Source organism: Sturnira hondurensis, unplaced genomic scaffold, assembly GCF_014824575.4.
Source record: "Sturnira hondurensis isolate 20B ecotype Veracruz unplaced genomic scaffold, ASM1482457v3 Scaffold0008723, whole genome shotgun sequence".
In the NCBI taxonomy this organism is placed as follows: Eukaryota; Metazoa; Chordata; class Mammalia; order Chiroptera; family Phyllostomidae; genus Sturnira; species Sturnira hondurensis.
This window is the reverse complement of record NW_028081354.1, coordinates 5,493,094-5,508,788: the sequence shown is the minus strand read 5'-3', so window position 1 is coordinate 5,508,788 and position 15,695 is coordinate 5,493,094. Positions and strand designations below refer to the sequence as shown.

The 15,695-nt window shown below is 38.1% G+C and overlaps 1 protein-coding gene across 23 annotated transcripts in view; it reads left to right on the top strand.

Moving 5' to 3' along the window:
• The window catches only part of PBRM1 (polybromo 1), a 124,914-nt gene that overhangs the window by 76,208 nt on the left and 33,011 nt on the right, over positions 1-15,695 (top strand). For all 23 annotated transcript variants that reach the window (XM_037055731.1, XM_037055730.1, XM_037055733.1 and 20 more), the window contains 3 exons: positions 9,170-9,355; positions 10,386-10,543; positions 11,164-11,427. In XM_037055731.1, the coding sequence (XP_036911626.1) occupies positions 9,170-9,355; positions 10,386-10,543; positions 11,164-11,427 (608 nt within the window). The remainder of the gene's footprint in view (positions 1-9,169; positions 9,356-10,385; positions 10,544-11,163; positions 11,428-15,695) is intronic.

Below are 15,695 nucleotides of genomic sequence, written 5' to 3'. Positions count from 1 at the left end.
CTTCATTCCCTTCCACCCTGCACACCCCTCCCCCACCCTTCCCCCCCTTTAGTTTATGACCACGTGTCTCAGGTTCTTTAGATTCTATATTTCCCCTACTATTCTTGCACTCCCCCCTATCTATTTTTTACCTACTGTCTGTGCTACTTATTTTCTGTATCTTCTCCCCTCTTCTCCTCCTCCCACTCCCCTGTTGCTAACCCTCCATGTGTTCTTCATTTCTATGGTTCTGCTCCTGATCTACCTGTCCTCTTCGTTTGCTTTTGTTTTTGGTGTGGTTGTTAGTAACTGAGTTCACTATCCTTTCACTGTTCCTATTTTTTATCTTCTTTTTCTTAGATAAGTCCCTTTAACATTTCATATAATAAGGGCTTGGCGATGATGAACTCCTTGAACTTGTCCTTATCTGAGAAGCACTTTATCTGCCCTTCCATTCTAAATGAAAGCTTTGCTGGATAGAGCAGTCTTGGATGTAGGTCTTTGGATTTCATGACTTGGAATACTTCCTTCCAGCTCCTTCTTGCCTGTAAGGTCTCTTTTGAGAAATCAGCTGACAGTCTGATGGGAATTCCTTTGTAGGTGACTGTCCCCTTATCTCTTGCTGCTTCTAGGATTCTCTCCTTCATTTTCATCTTGGCTAATGTAATGATGATGTGCCTTGGTGTGTTCCTTCTTGGGTCCAACTTCTTTGGCACTCTCTGAGCTTCCTGGATTTCCTGGAAGTCTATTTCCTTTGCCAGACTGGGGAAGTTCTCCTTTATTATTTGTTCAAATAAGTGTTCCACTCGTGGCTGTTTCTTTCCCCCTTCTGGTACCCCTATAATCTGGATGTTGGAACGTTTAAAGATGTCCTGGAGGTTCCTAAGCCTCTCCTCATTTTTTTGAATTCTTGTAACTTCACTTTTTTCTGTTTGAGCATTTCTTCCTTCTGGTCCACCCCCTTGATTTGAGTCCCAGTTTCCTTTCCATTGCTATTGGTTTCCTGGACATCTCCCTTCATTTCAATTAGTTTAGCCTTTATATGTTCCTCTAATTTGTAACTATAATCAACCAGTTCTGTGAGCATCCTGATCACCAGTGTCTTGAATTGTGCATCTGAAAGGTTCGCTATTTCCTGGTCACTTAGAGTTATTGGCTCTGCGGCTTTGAGTTCTTCTTGAGCCATATTTTGGACTGTTTGTGCCTATTATGGATGAGGAGCAGAGCCCTAGGTGTTCCCAGGGCCGGGTGACCCAGTCGCTGGGTTGTGACGCTGTATGTGGGGGTGGGGCCAAAGGAAAGCAATGGCGGGCACCCTTTGCTTACTCCCGCCGCCACCGCGGACTGAGCGATTCATCCCTCTGCACGCAAATGGGCTGCAGGATTCGTCCCCCTGCTCTCGAATGTGTGACCGTGGTCAGCTGCTGCCAGATTCGTTGCTGGGGGCTGCATGGTCCATCTCACTTCTCACTCCCACCGTCTGGAGCCCTCACTGGGTCCACCCAATGCTACCCCGGATGCCTGGGCGCCTGGGGTTGGGGGATCTGTCCTGCCCAACCCTGCTCCACTGCTGGCTCCGCCCCTCTTACCCGTCCAGTAGAATGGTTCGTTGTTGTTGGACTTCTGTATAGTTCAATTTTCTGTTCTTTGGCTGCATCTTTGTTCTCCAAACCTTTGTTGTGTTCAAACTTGGTTGTGGGAGAAGGCACAGTGTTTCCCCCTATGCCTCCATCTTGGCAAAAGTCCTGTTTATAAAATTTTTTAAAGATTTTATTAATTTATTTTTAGAAAGAAGGGTTGGATGGGAGAAAGAGAGAGGAACATCAATGTGCAGGAGACCTCTTACACATCCCAAACTGGGGACCTGGCCCACAACCCAGGCTTGTACCCTGACTGGGAATCAAACCACTGACCTTTCAGTTCACAGGCCGGCACTCAATACACTGAGCCACACTAGAAAGAGCAAGAATCATTTTTGACTCAAAGATATAAATAGGTTGAAAGGAAAAGGAGGGAAAAATACACCATGAAGTGCCCACAGTGAATTCGAGTGGCTATATTGATATCAGAGAAATAGGCTTTAATTAAGAGAAGAAATATTACTTCTTCTCTTAGAGAAGAAGAAGGACATTTCATAATGCTAAAAGGATCAGACATTGGGAGCATACAATATTTATAAGTGTATACACACAATGGAGGATCCCAAAAATACATGAAGCAAAAGCTGACAGAATTGAAAAGAGAAATAGTTCAACAATTATAGTCCAGTACTCCTTTCTCAGCAATTTATATACCAACTACACCAAAAATACAAGCAAAAATATAGAAGATTGAATAGCATTGCTACAGATCAAATGTTTATGTACCTTGCTCCCCCCTCCCCCAAATTCATGTTATAGCCTAATCTCCAATGTTATGGTATTTGGAGCTATAGCTTTTAAGAGTTAATTAGGTTTGGATGTGTTCATGGGAACAGAGCCACCACAGTGGAACTAGTGCCAGTATAAGGGGATGATAAATAAGAATATAATTGTCTGTGAAGCAGAAATTGGGCTCTCAACACTTACCAAGTCTGCTGGCACCTCGATCTTAGATTTCCCAACCTCCAGATCTTTAAAAAATGAGTGTTTGTTGTTTAAATCACTCAGTATATGGTAGATTTTTTTTAGCAGCCTCAGTTGACTAAGACAAGGACTAGCAATCAGCATGAGCTAACTGAATTGTAAAACACTGCACCCAGTGACTGCAGTTGTACACATCTTATCAAGCAGCATGACAAGTATTTAGGATAAATCATATGCTAGATCATAAAAGAAATTTCAAACAATTTAAAAGGATTGAAAGTATACCAGGTTTCTTCTCTGGAAACTGTTGGATTGGATCAGAAATCAGCAACAGAAAAAAATCTGGAAAATTGTCATATATAGAGAAATTAAGCAGTACACTTCTGAATAACACATGGAGGTGAGAAGATACCACAAGAGCAATTTTAAAAACCTTGAACTGAATGAAAATAAAAACAACATATTAAAATTTATGAGATATAGCTAAAGCAGTTCTTAGAAGAAAGTTTATAGGTTTAAACACATGTATTAGAAAGAATAAAAATCTAAAATCTCTGTTTCCACCTCAAGAAGTCAGAAAATTAAGAGTGAACCAAACCTGGAGAAAACAATAAAGATGAAAGGGGAAATTAATGAAAGAAAAAGAAAATGCTGTTGCTGTAAAAGTTATGACATTTAGAACCACCCATGTTATTTCTACTGACAAACTTTTATATAGATATTTTTGGACTTCTGGCCAAGATGGAGGCATAGGTAGATAGACACACTATGCCTCCTCGCACAACCAAAAGAAAGACAACAAATTTGAAACAAAAACCAGAACTGCCAGAAAATCAATCTGTATGGAAGTCTTGCAACCAAGGAGTTAAAGAAAGAATATTCATCGAGACCAGGAGGGGTGGAGACGGGCAGCTAGGGTGGAGAGGATGCATGGTAAGGCACTGGCTGGCAGACTGGGCAGTCCCACATTTGCATGCTGACAAACCAGGAGGAAACACTGGGGAGCAAGACAGGCCATACAACCCAGGGTTCCAATGTGGAGAAATAAAGCCTCAAACCCTCGGACTGAAAAAACCTGTGGGAGTTGCAGCAGTGGGAGAAACTCCCAGTCTCATGGGAGAGTTTTTTGGAGAGACCCAAAGTACCCTAGAACATACACAAACCCACCCACTTGGGAATCAGCACCAGAGGGGCCCAATTTGCTCGTGAGTAGCAGGAGAAATGGCTGAAAGCAGGGTGAGAACTGAGCAAGCATCATTGTCCCCTCTATGACCCCTTCCCCATATACAGCGCCACAACATAGTCATGTGGGTTGCCCCTCCCTGGTGAATACCTAAGGTTCCACCCCTTACTATGTAACAGGAGTGCGAAGACAAAAAAGAAAATACGGCTCAAATGAAAGAATAGACCAGAGCTCTAGAAAAAATACAACTACCATATTTTTCAGACCTTACCATGCACCTAGGTTTTAGAGGAAAATGGGGAAATTTTGAAGCAAAAAATGTGGCAAAATATTTAATAACAAATAACATAATATTTCACCAATGTAAATGTAAACAGAACTCAGTAGCAGTATCAGCAACCATTATTCCTCCCAAATGCGAGGAGGGGTGCATCTTATACTCCAAAAAATGCATCAGTGGTGAAAAGATAGCCAACCTATCAGATACACAGTTCAAAACACTAGTAATCAGAATGCTCACAGAATTGGTTGAGTATGGGCACAAAACAGAGGAAAAAGTGAAGGCTATGAAAAGTGAAATAAAGGAAAATATACAGGGAACCAACAGTGAAGAGAAGGAAACCAGGACTCAAATCAATGGTTTCAACCAGAAGAAAGAAATATGCATTCATCCAGAACAGGATGAAGAAACAATTCAAAAAAATGGAAAGGCTTAGGAATCTCTGGGACAAGTTTAAACATTCCAACATCCTAATGATAGGAGAGCCAGAAGGAGAAGAGGAAGAGAAACAAATTGAAAACTTACTTGGAAAAATAATGAAGAACTTTTCCAACAGGAAGAAGGAAATGGACATGCAAGTCCAGGAAGCTCAGAGAATCCCAAACAAGTTGAACCAAAAAAGTACACACCAAGGCACATCATAATTACATTACCCAAGATTAAAGAGAAAGAGAAAATCTCAAAAGTAGCAAAAGAAAAGGAGATGGTTACCTACAAAGATGTTCCCATAAGACTGTCAGCTGATTTCTCAAAAGAAAACTTACAGGCAAGAAGGGGCTCACATTTGAAGTCATGAAAGGCAAGGACCTATGTTGAAGATTATGTTACCCAGCAAAGCTATCACTTAGAATGGAAGGGCAGATAAAGTGTTTCCCAGACAAGGTCAAGTTAAAGGAGTCCATCATCACCAAACCCTTACTACATGAAATGTTAAAGGGACTTAAAAAAAAGATTGAAACTGAACAGTAAAATGATAATAAACTCACAACTGTCAAAACTAAACCTAAAAAACTAAGCGAACAACTAAAACAGGAACAGAACCACAGAAATGGAGATCATGTGGAGGGGCTATCAGTTGGGAGGAGGAGGGAGAATGGAGGAAAAGGTATAGGGAATAAAGAGCACAAATGGTAGGTACAAAATAAACAGGTTGTTAAGAATAGTGAAAAAAATGGAGAAGCCAAAGAAAGAACTTACATGTACAGCTCATGAACAGTAACTGAGGAGAAGGAGATTCTTGGTGGGGGGATGGGTGAAGGGTGGAGCGGGATCAAGGGGAGAAAAAAAATGACACAACGGTTATAGCATAATCAATAAAATACACTTAAATAAAATAAAAGGTTGAGGGGGAAAATGTTTTCAATTATAGCAAAAAGGAAACAGAAAGATTAGAAGATAAAGTTGAAGAAGTCTCTGAAGAAGTAGAACAACAACAGATGGAAATAAAGAAAAAAAAGATAACTGAAAGATTGGCCCAGGTGTCCCAGAATCCAAATAACTGCAGGACACAGTTGTGCTAAGTTTTCAGCCACTATACATATAATAAGGGATCCCCTTTCTTCCACTTTCTAATAACATTTTCCCTTTCTTACTTCTGAGCCTTCAACTGCAAAGTTGTTGGTGTCCATTTCTCTATCAACAGCCTGTTTAAGGCATTCTAGGCTAAATTTATCATGCTTCTCATAATTCTTTCAGTCTCTGCTTACTACCCAATTCCAGAGTCACTTCTATATTTCTTAGATATTTGTTATAGTAAGATTACCAGATACCCAAATTTCATCTAAATATCAGCTCAAAAGTCCCAAATCTCATTATTTGCATTATGTATGTAAGGCTCTGAGTGTGATCCATCCTGGGATACAATTCCTCTCTATTTGTGGACCTAAGAAACAAACAACAAAAAAAAACAAGTTCTCTGCTCCTACAATATAGTGATGGAATATGCATAGGCTAAGAGAGACATCCCCATTCAAAAAGAGAACTGGGGGACTTCCACCCAAGATGGAGGCGAAGGTAGACACACTGTGCCTCCTCCCACAAGCAAAAGAAACATGACAACAATTTAAAACTAAAGAAACAACCAGAACTGACAGAAAATGGAACTGTATGGAAATCCAACAACCAAGAAGGTACATTCATCCAAACTGGTAGGAGGGACAGGGTCAGGCAGCTAGGGCAAAGTTCGGCAGCCTGGGCAGAGAGGATGCGGGGCAAGGGGGGCAGCTGATGGACCCATTGGACCCATCGAGGTGGCAGATTGTGGAGCGGAGCACGAAAGGCTGCAGATGACAGACCAGGTGGTCCCACATTCATGCATAGATAAACCAGGCAAGACAAAGGGGGAGCAGAAACTTCCAACCTCACAGGGAAGTTTGTTGGAGAGACCCACAGGGTCCTAGAACATACACAAACCCACCCACCTGGGACTCAGCACCAGAAGGGCCCAATTTGCTTGGGGGGAGCGGGGGAAGTGACAAATTCGGCAGAGAGCAGAGTGAGTGCCATTGTTCCCTCTTGGACCCCTTCCCCACGTACAGCATCACAACCCAGCTACCAGATTACCCCGCCCTGGTGAATACCTAAGGTTCCGCCCCTCACTATGAAAGAGGTGCGTCAAGACAAAAAAAATGGCCCAAACGAAAGAATAGATCAAAGCTCCAGAAAAAATATAACTAAGCAATGAAGGGGTAGCCAGCCTATCAGATGCACAGTTCAAAACACTAGTAATCAGAATGCTCACAGAATTGGTTGAGTATGGGCACAAAATAGAGGAAAAAGTGAAGGCTATGAAAAGTGAAATAAAGGAAAATATACAGGGAATCAACAGTAAAGGGAAGTAAGCTGGGACTCAAATGAACGGTGCGGACCAGAAGAAAGAAAGAAACATCCAATCAGAAAAGAATGAAGAAACAAGACTTCAGAAAAATTAGGAGAGACTTAGGAACCTCCAGGACATCTTTAAATGTTCCAACATCTGAATTATAGAGGTGCCAGAAGGAGAAGAGGAAGAGCAACAAATTGAAAACTTATTTGAAAACATAATGAAGGAGAACTTCCCCAATCTGGCAAAGGAAATAGACTTCCAGGAAGTCCTGGAAGCTCAGAGAGTCCCAAAGAAGTTGGACCCAAGGGGGAACACTTATGATGTACCAAGACACATCATAATTACATTACCCAAGATGAAAAATAAGGAGAGAATCTTAGAAGCAGCAAGAGGAAAGAAGGCAGTTTACCTACAAAGGAGTTCCCATAAGACTGTCAGCTGATTTCTCAGAAGAGACCTTGCAGGCAAGAAGGGGCTGGAAAGAAGTATTCTGAGTCATGAAAGGCAAGGACCTATATCCAAGATTGCTTATCCAGCAAAGTTTTTATTTAGAGTGCAAGACAGATAACGTACTTCTCAGATAAGGTCAAGTTAAAGGAGTTCATCATCACCAAACCCTTATTATATGAAATGTTGAATGGATTTATCCAAGAAAAATAAGATAAAAAATATGTACAATGAAATGACAGCAGATTCACAATTATTAACACCCACACCTAAAACAAAAACAAACTAAGCAATCAACTAGAATAGGGACAGAATCACAGAAATGGAGATCACATGGAGAGTTATTAACAGGGGAGGGAGAGAGGGGCAGGGAAAGGTACAGAGAATAAGCGTAGATGGTAGGTAGAAAATAGACAGCAGGAGGGCAAGAATAGTATAGGAAATGTAGAAGCTAAAGAACTTAAGACACATGGACATGAACTAGAGGGGGGAAATGTGGATGGGAAGGGGTGTGCAGGGTGGAGGGGAGTGAAGGGGGAAATGGGACAGCTGTAATAGCATAATCAATAAAATATATTTTTTTAAAAAGAGAAAAATGGAAGGGAAAAAGTGATCAATTGCAAGCAATTTTAAAATCCAGCCAGGCGGACTTCATTAGGTTTCAAGGCCTGGAAAATAGTCTTCTGTAGCTCAGTACTCTGCAATCTGAATAATCCTTTTTCTTTAAAGATTGCATGTGTTTACAGCTGAGCTGTTTTATCAGCCTGTTTTCCTGCTTTAGAATTTGGGAAAGTTTAATCACCCTCTTTCATTTTGTACTCTCTCTGTTCCCTTTCAGCTCAGTTAACAGTGTTCCTACTGGCATAAAAATTTAAAGAACCTTGTAAATATGCTGCATATGTCATAGGGATTCAGTTGATTAGATAGCTTTTTTCCCCTCCAAAATTGAAAGCTTTAATAAAAGTATAAGGATCTGGTATACCGATGTTAGTGAGGAAATGGAGAAACTACCCCTTTCAACAAAACTGTGAGAGGCTTAAATCAGTATAGACTTCTAGGGGTCAATTTGTAATATACATTTTAAAAAAAACATTTAAAATGCTTACTTCCAACTGTTCCATTTATGAAAAATTATCCTAAGGAAGTAGCCAAAGATGTGAGCAGAGCTTTTATTCTCAGGGAAAATGTTCATGATATATTAAGTGTATATGTATATAGTTTACTATATATTATGTAATATATATCATATTTCCTCAGTTCTTTTTTTTTTTTAATTTTATTTATTTATCTTTAGAGGGGAAGGGAAGGAGAGAAGGAGAGAAGGATCAATGTATGGTTGCCTCTCGTGAGTCCCCTGCTGGGAACTGGCCCGCAACCCAGGCATGTGCCCTGACTGGGAATCGAACCACGATCATGTGGTTCACAGGCCCGCGCTCAATCCACTGAGCTACGCCAGCCAGGGCTATTTCCTCAGTTCTTAAGAGTCCATTAATTGTGTCATATCCATGTAATAACTATTAGGGAAAATTTTCAGAGACATTAAGATGAAGATAAAGTGCATATGAGGTTATCTCTAGGATTACGTGGTTTATAAGTGACCTAGTCTTCACACTTTTCTTTATTATCCAGAGTGACTATATTGAACATATATTACTATTATAATTTTTATTTTGTAGATTCTTTATTTAATGTATTTATTTAAATTAATGACAGTTAGTTGTAAGAGACAGCTTCCAGTAGAGGTTACTGGGAATGTGGATATTACACTATTTGTTTTTAATCCTGCCTTTAAGTGTCTAGAAAAAAATTAAATGTATTAGTATATATTGTTTGAATCCTCCATATGATTCCAACATTCCTTTAATGAGAACCTCTTTGTCTTTTTACCTAAGAGGCTGAAAAGAGTGAAGATTCCTCAGGTGCTGCAGGCCTCTCAGGCTTAAATCGCACATACAGCCAGGACTGCAGCTTTAAGAACAGCATGTACCATGTTGGAGATTATGTCTATGTAGAGCCCGCAGAAGCCAATCTACAACCTCATATAGTCTGTATTGAGAGACTGTGGGAAGATTCCGCTGGTAAGTTCATGTTAAATTGAAGGGCAGATTTGTGAGATATGACTGTTTTATTCCTTGGTCCTCAGGAAAGAAACTTAGAATTCATACATTTTACATCTTTTAACAATAATTGTTCTACAATATACAAAATATAATTAAGCACCCACTATATGAAAAACATAGGATCTAGCACTATGGAGAAATGGCACAGTTTAGTCAAAAGAAATGTGACTTCTTGAAGTCTAGTTATTTATTCATTCAATATTTATTAAACACACACCATAAGCCAAACTCTGTAGGTAGCAGAGAGTCAGAAGAGCAAGACTCATGTTTTGTCCCTGGCAAAACTACTCCAATAAAAATCACAAATAAAAGATTATTATAGGGAGACATTTACCCTGGCTTAGAATTTTATTTCAAAAAGCTTCCTGGCCCTGGCTAGTGTGGCTCAGTGAGTACCGGCCTATGAACCAAAGGGTCACTGGTTCAATTCCTAGTCAGAGCACATGCCTTGGTTGCAGGCCAGGTCCCCAGTGGAGGGGCCTGGGAGAGGCAACCACACATTGATGTTTCTCTCCCTCTCTTTCTCTCTCCCTTCCCCTCTCTGTAAAAATACATAAATAAAATCTTTAAAACAAACAAAAAAAAAGGTTTACTACAACAATTTCCTTTAACTTGAGACATGAACAATGAATAGAAATTAATGCAGCCTAAAGCAGGCAGAAGTGTGATCCAGGCAGTGCAGTTCTTTCAGCTGTTCATCATGTGCAATACTGTCATTCCCGACTCCAGCAAACTAGAGCAGGTCTAATCACCTTCCTCATTCTGTGTATTAGCTTTAAATATGAGATGAAAAGTAGCATTTTATTAGGCCTATTACAATTCATTATTTTAAAGTATTATTTCTTCTAAGATGATTATTTTAAGGAACATAGCCTAAAAAGCACATTGGTAGGTTCAGGCCATGGCAAAATGGGTGGATTTGCTTCTTTTACAAAGAATATGTGATTTCTGTTAATGGTAACTCTCTTTCTCTTTCTTTATTTTTGAGGGGAAAAATGGTTATATGGCTGTTGGTTTTATCGGCCAAATGAAACATTCCATTTGGCTACACGAAAATTTCTAGAAAAAGAAGTTTTTAAGAGTGACTATTACAACAAAGTTCCTGTTAGTAAAATTCTAGGAAAATGTGTGGTCATGTTTGTCAAGGTAAGCAACTCATTAGTCCCAAATATAAATTATTCCATGGGAATAAAATTTATAAACACACAAAAAAAATATTTACCAAATTGGGAGCTCTGTTTTAAACTGTTTGGAAAAAATATGTTTTAAAGCCGTATATAAAGATTTAGGAAGAAATAAACTTGGAACATGAGGGTGAAAGACCATTTGCTGCGTATGATATAGCTATATGCAGTCAGCTTAATTTTTTTATATTTCCAGAGTAATTTTTAAGGATGACATTTTCTGAAAGATCATTATAACTTGCTAGTGTGGTTTTCAGGTAATAAGTTGTACTTTTGTATATCTATCAGATGTAAGCATAGGAGCCCTGTAGCTTTAAGGAACATTATAGCTATATGAAATACTAATATATTTTCAAAAGGGCAGTTGTTAGGTTAAATAAGTTAAATGGTATGTATTTAATAAAGTCAGTCATTCTGAATCAGGGAAATACTGCTAGATCTCTAGCCATTTACCATTTGTTGTTAACTGTTAGAAAGTCTAAACAGTTTAACTTTTATTTGGTTGGTGTTTATTTTTGGAGTTTTCCTTTTCATTGATTTTCAGAAAATGCACCTAATTAATGTTATCATTATATCCCCCAGGAATACTTTAAATTATGTCCAGAAAACTTTCGAGATGAAGATGTTTTTGTCTGTGAATCACGGTATTCTGCCAAAACCAAATCTTTTAAGAAAATTAAACTCTGGACCATGCCCATCAGTTCGGTTAGGTTTGTCCCTCGGGCTGTACCCTTGCCAGTGGTCCGAGTGGCCTCTGTATTTGCAAATGCGGATAAAGGGGATGATGACAAGAACACGGACAACTCAGAAGACAGTCGAACTGAAGACAATTTTAACTTGGAAAAGGTATGTAGATAGTAGCCACACAAAAGAATTTTACATTTCAAAATAAATAGTATAAAACCTTAGTCAAACAGAAAGAAGGGAACTATAAAGGAGAGCAAAAGTTAATACTTGGTCTTAACTGGTGAGGCTCAGTGGGTTGGGCATCGTTCTGCAAACTGAAAGATTGCTGGTTTCATTCCTGGTCAGGGCACATGCCTGGGTTGCAGGGGAGGCCCCTGGTGCGGGTCATATTCGAGGCAACCCATCAATGTTTCTCTCGCACATCAATGTTTCTCCCTCCCTTCAGCTCTTTCTAAAAATAAGTAAATAAAATCTTTTTTAAAAATTATGAAATAAAAAGAAATTATTACTTAGACAACAGAACAGTAGAATTTAAAAGTAAATCCAAGTGCTAACCCTCCGACAAGTCCAATGAAATAAACTACCAACCATTCTAATACAGAAAAAAGAAGGAAATTAAGCTCAGACATTTAAAATGTGTAAGAAATTAAAGACTTCTGTGTTTTTGTTAATAAATTTGAAAGCTTGAATAAAATGAATAATTTTGTAAGATAATATAAATTATTAAAGTAGAATCAAGAAGAGATATAACACATAAGTGGACAACAACACAAAGAAATATTTTTAAGTATCAAAGAGCTAACCCCAAAGAGCACTCAGACAAGATAATTTCATAGGTGGATTCTTTTAACCCTTTAAGGACCTATAATTATAGTGCTTAAATTATTTCAGAGCATGGAGAACAAAGAAAACTTAAGTTTGTTTTATAAAGCCAGAATAATCTTGACTCCAAAGCCTAACAAAATAAAAAGCTACAGTTCAGTCTCACAAATATTGATGGGGAAAAAAAACTTGGGGAGAAAAATGTTTTTACAAGTGAAATCAAATTAGTTAAGTACATGACCAAGAAGAGTTTATTCTCAGAAAGTAAGGATTTTTCAAAATTAGGACAACTCACTAAATTTATTATAGTAATAGATTAAAAGAGAAATTATTTGATGAAGTACATTACGTGTTTAACTTTTTAGATGCATATTTCCCCAAACTGATTTTTTATTATATTTAAGTTGTCCCCTTTAGTCCCCTTACATCCCCCGGTCCCCTACAATCACCACACTGTTGTCCATGCCCATGAGTCCTTTTTCCTTTTTGCTCAGTCAAGGAATATACATGAGTAAGGAGCTTGCTGTACTATTACCTATATTTTTCTGAACATAGCAATGTCGTTCAAACAACAAAAGTAGTGAAAATATTGACAGAGGCAAGATTTTTTTTTGCAGATAATGGGGAGAACACCTATATATAAATCAATAGCTTTCTTATATAAACATAATTCATAAGCCTTTTAAAGGAGAAATGAAAACCATCAGTCTACTAAAGGACATAAAAGACTTGATAAATTATTTTTGGAATGGATAAAATTATTCTAACCTTATGAAAGAATAAATATGTATGTGACAGTCACCAGAAGAATAAAAGAAAATAGTCTAAAAGCTTGACAGCATCTGAACTCTTGCTCCTCTGTATATGTCATTAAAAAAATGTGTGCTTTGCAGTGACAGATGTTACATTTTATGAAACTACACTTAAAAAATTGAGATCCGCCCTGGCTGGTGTAGTTCAGTGGATTGAGCGTGGGCCTGCAAACCACACAATTGCGGTTCGATTCCCAGTCAGGGCACATGCCTTGGTTGCGGGCCAGGGGACACATGAGGTGCAACCATACATTGATATTTCTCTCCCTCCCTCCTTCCCTTCCTCTCTGTCAAAAAATAAATTTAAAAATCTTTTAAAAAAAATTGAGATCCTAGCTCAGGACTGGTCAGTGAAAGAAATAAGCTTTTCACAATTAAATCTGGAATATAAAGGTAGTATTTTAAACCACCAGGAGTGGATGGAATCAGATAATAGTAGAAAAGCTGGTAGCCATTTGGAAAAGAAAAGGGGGGGCGGGACTACATGCGCTCTTCATATCCAAAATAAATAACATATAAACATAAGAAAGAAGCTACTAACTAAAAAGAAAGAGTACTAGTTTCTGACATAAGTATATTTACTGTATTTACCTATAATTTTTATTCATTTACGAGCTTTAGAATGGGTTCTTTCTATGCTGTGATATGAAACCCAGGAGCTATGTAAGGAAAAAAGTTATCATTCTGTTGATTTATAATTGAATATATCAATTAGCATAATAAAACAGTCTAAGGACTTCTGTTTCTAATGTACGAAGATTTCTTCAGAGTCTAAGTAAAAAATAACACTAAACCAATGGGCAGAGGACCAAGTAGATCACTTTTAGAAGGAAAGCAGCCAAAACACATAACAAAATGTGTTAATCTATTAGTTTTCAAAATGCCTAACAGAGATTGACAACAATTCTAAAGACATGAAGTCTGGTGTGGGGTAATACACTCTCATCTTCTTTGATGACATTGCTTTTGACCCTGCAGTTTGTTGACAGGGAATGTGCTCCCACGTAGTACTCATAGGTATGCCAAAGGATTCTCTACAGGGAGTGACATTAGTCTAGTTGTAAAAGCAAAAGCCCTAGGCCAAACCCATGGTGCCCAGTGAATAGGAATAAACCCAATAGTGCCCATGAATAGGAATTCAGTTGTTGTACGTCTATATAATGCAGACTATAGCCGATGACAGGAATAAAGTAGGTCTACTGTAGTAAGACTGAAAAATTTTCAAGTTAGTGAGGAAAGGTATTACTAACAGATTGCAGCATGAGACATTGTTCATTACTCCAGAAAACAAAAATGTATGTTTATATATAGTGCTATCTCAGATCACAAAAGACTTTTCTAAGTTTCACATGTGCTAATGTTTAAATTATTTCCAACAAATATATAATCAAGAAAGACAAAGTTTTAAAATTGATAATGTAAAAACTGGAAAAAATTGAATTCTTAGTGTTTTAGGAAAAATGTCTATTTTCATGTGCTAATACTTGATACTTCTTACATTTTACCAATATATGTGAGAATCATAGAGACACTAATTTTAAAAGAAGAAGAAATATCAGGGGAAGCTAATGTGAAATTAACTTAGATTTGTTATTTTTATTATTAGAATTCCTAAGTCCCCAGGGTCCTCTCTGTATGAGTTACTGTTTTGTCTCATTATTTTGATATTGGATGGCCAAGACAAATCATTCTAGAAACCTTTTTAAAGATTAACTTTAGAAAACAACCCATTCCTAAAGTAAAAAGGAATTCTTTTTTTTTAAAATAAAGCAACTCTTTTTTTAAGATTTTTAAAAAATTTATTTATCTTTAGAGGGGAAGGGAAGGAGAGAAGGAAATATCAGTGTATTGTTGCCTCTCGTGAGTCCTCTGCTGGGAACTGTCCTGCAGCCCAGGCATGTGCCCTGACTGGGAATTAAACCGCGATCGGGTGGTTCGCAGGCCTGCACTCAATCCACTGAGCTACACCAGCCAGAACAGGAATTCTTTTAACTATAGTTTATATACAATATTGTATTGGTTTAAAGTGGCCAATATAGTGATTCAGCACTTACATAACTTGTTACTGTACAAAGTTACTATAATACTGTTGTCTGTATTTTCTGTGCTGTACATTACATCCCATGGCTTGTTTATTTTACAACTGGAAGTTTGTACCTCTTAATCCCCTCATCTCTTCTTGCAACCCCTCTGGCAACTATCAGTTTGTCCTCTATGTTTATTAGTCTGTTAGATTACACATGTAAGTGAAATCATGTGGTGCATTTTTCCCTGTCTGACTTATTTAACTTAGCATAATACTCTCTAGGTCTATCCATGTTGTTGCAAATGACAAGATTTCTTTTCTTATGGCTCAGTAGTATTCGTGTGTGTGTGTGTGTGTGTGTGTGTGTGTGTGTGTGTGATCTTCATTCACGTATGGGGTGGATACCTAGGTCACGTTTGTATCTTAGCCATTGTAAATAATGCCTCAGTGAACACAGGGGTATGTGTTTCTTTCATATTAGTGTTTTTCTTTGGACAAATACCCCGAAGTGGAGAATTGTTAGATTGTGTGATATTTTCAAGTTTTAGAGAAACCTAAGTACTGTTTTCCATAGCAGCTGCACCAATGTACAGCCCTACTAACAGTGCACAAGGGTTTCTTCTTCTCCAAGTCCTTGCTCATACTTGTTATTTGTTGTCTTTTTGATAGCCATTCTAACAGGTGCGAGGTGATATCTCATTGTGGTTTTGATAGTTGAGCATCTTTTTGTGTGTCTGTTGGCCATCTATATTTCTTTGGAGAGATGT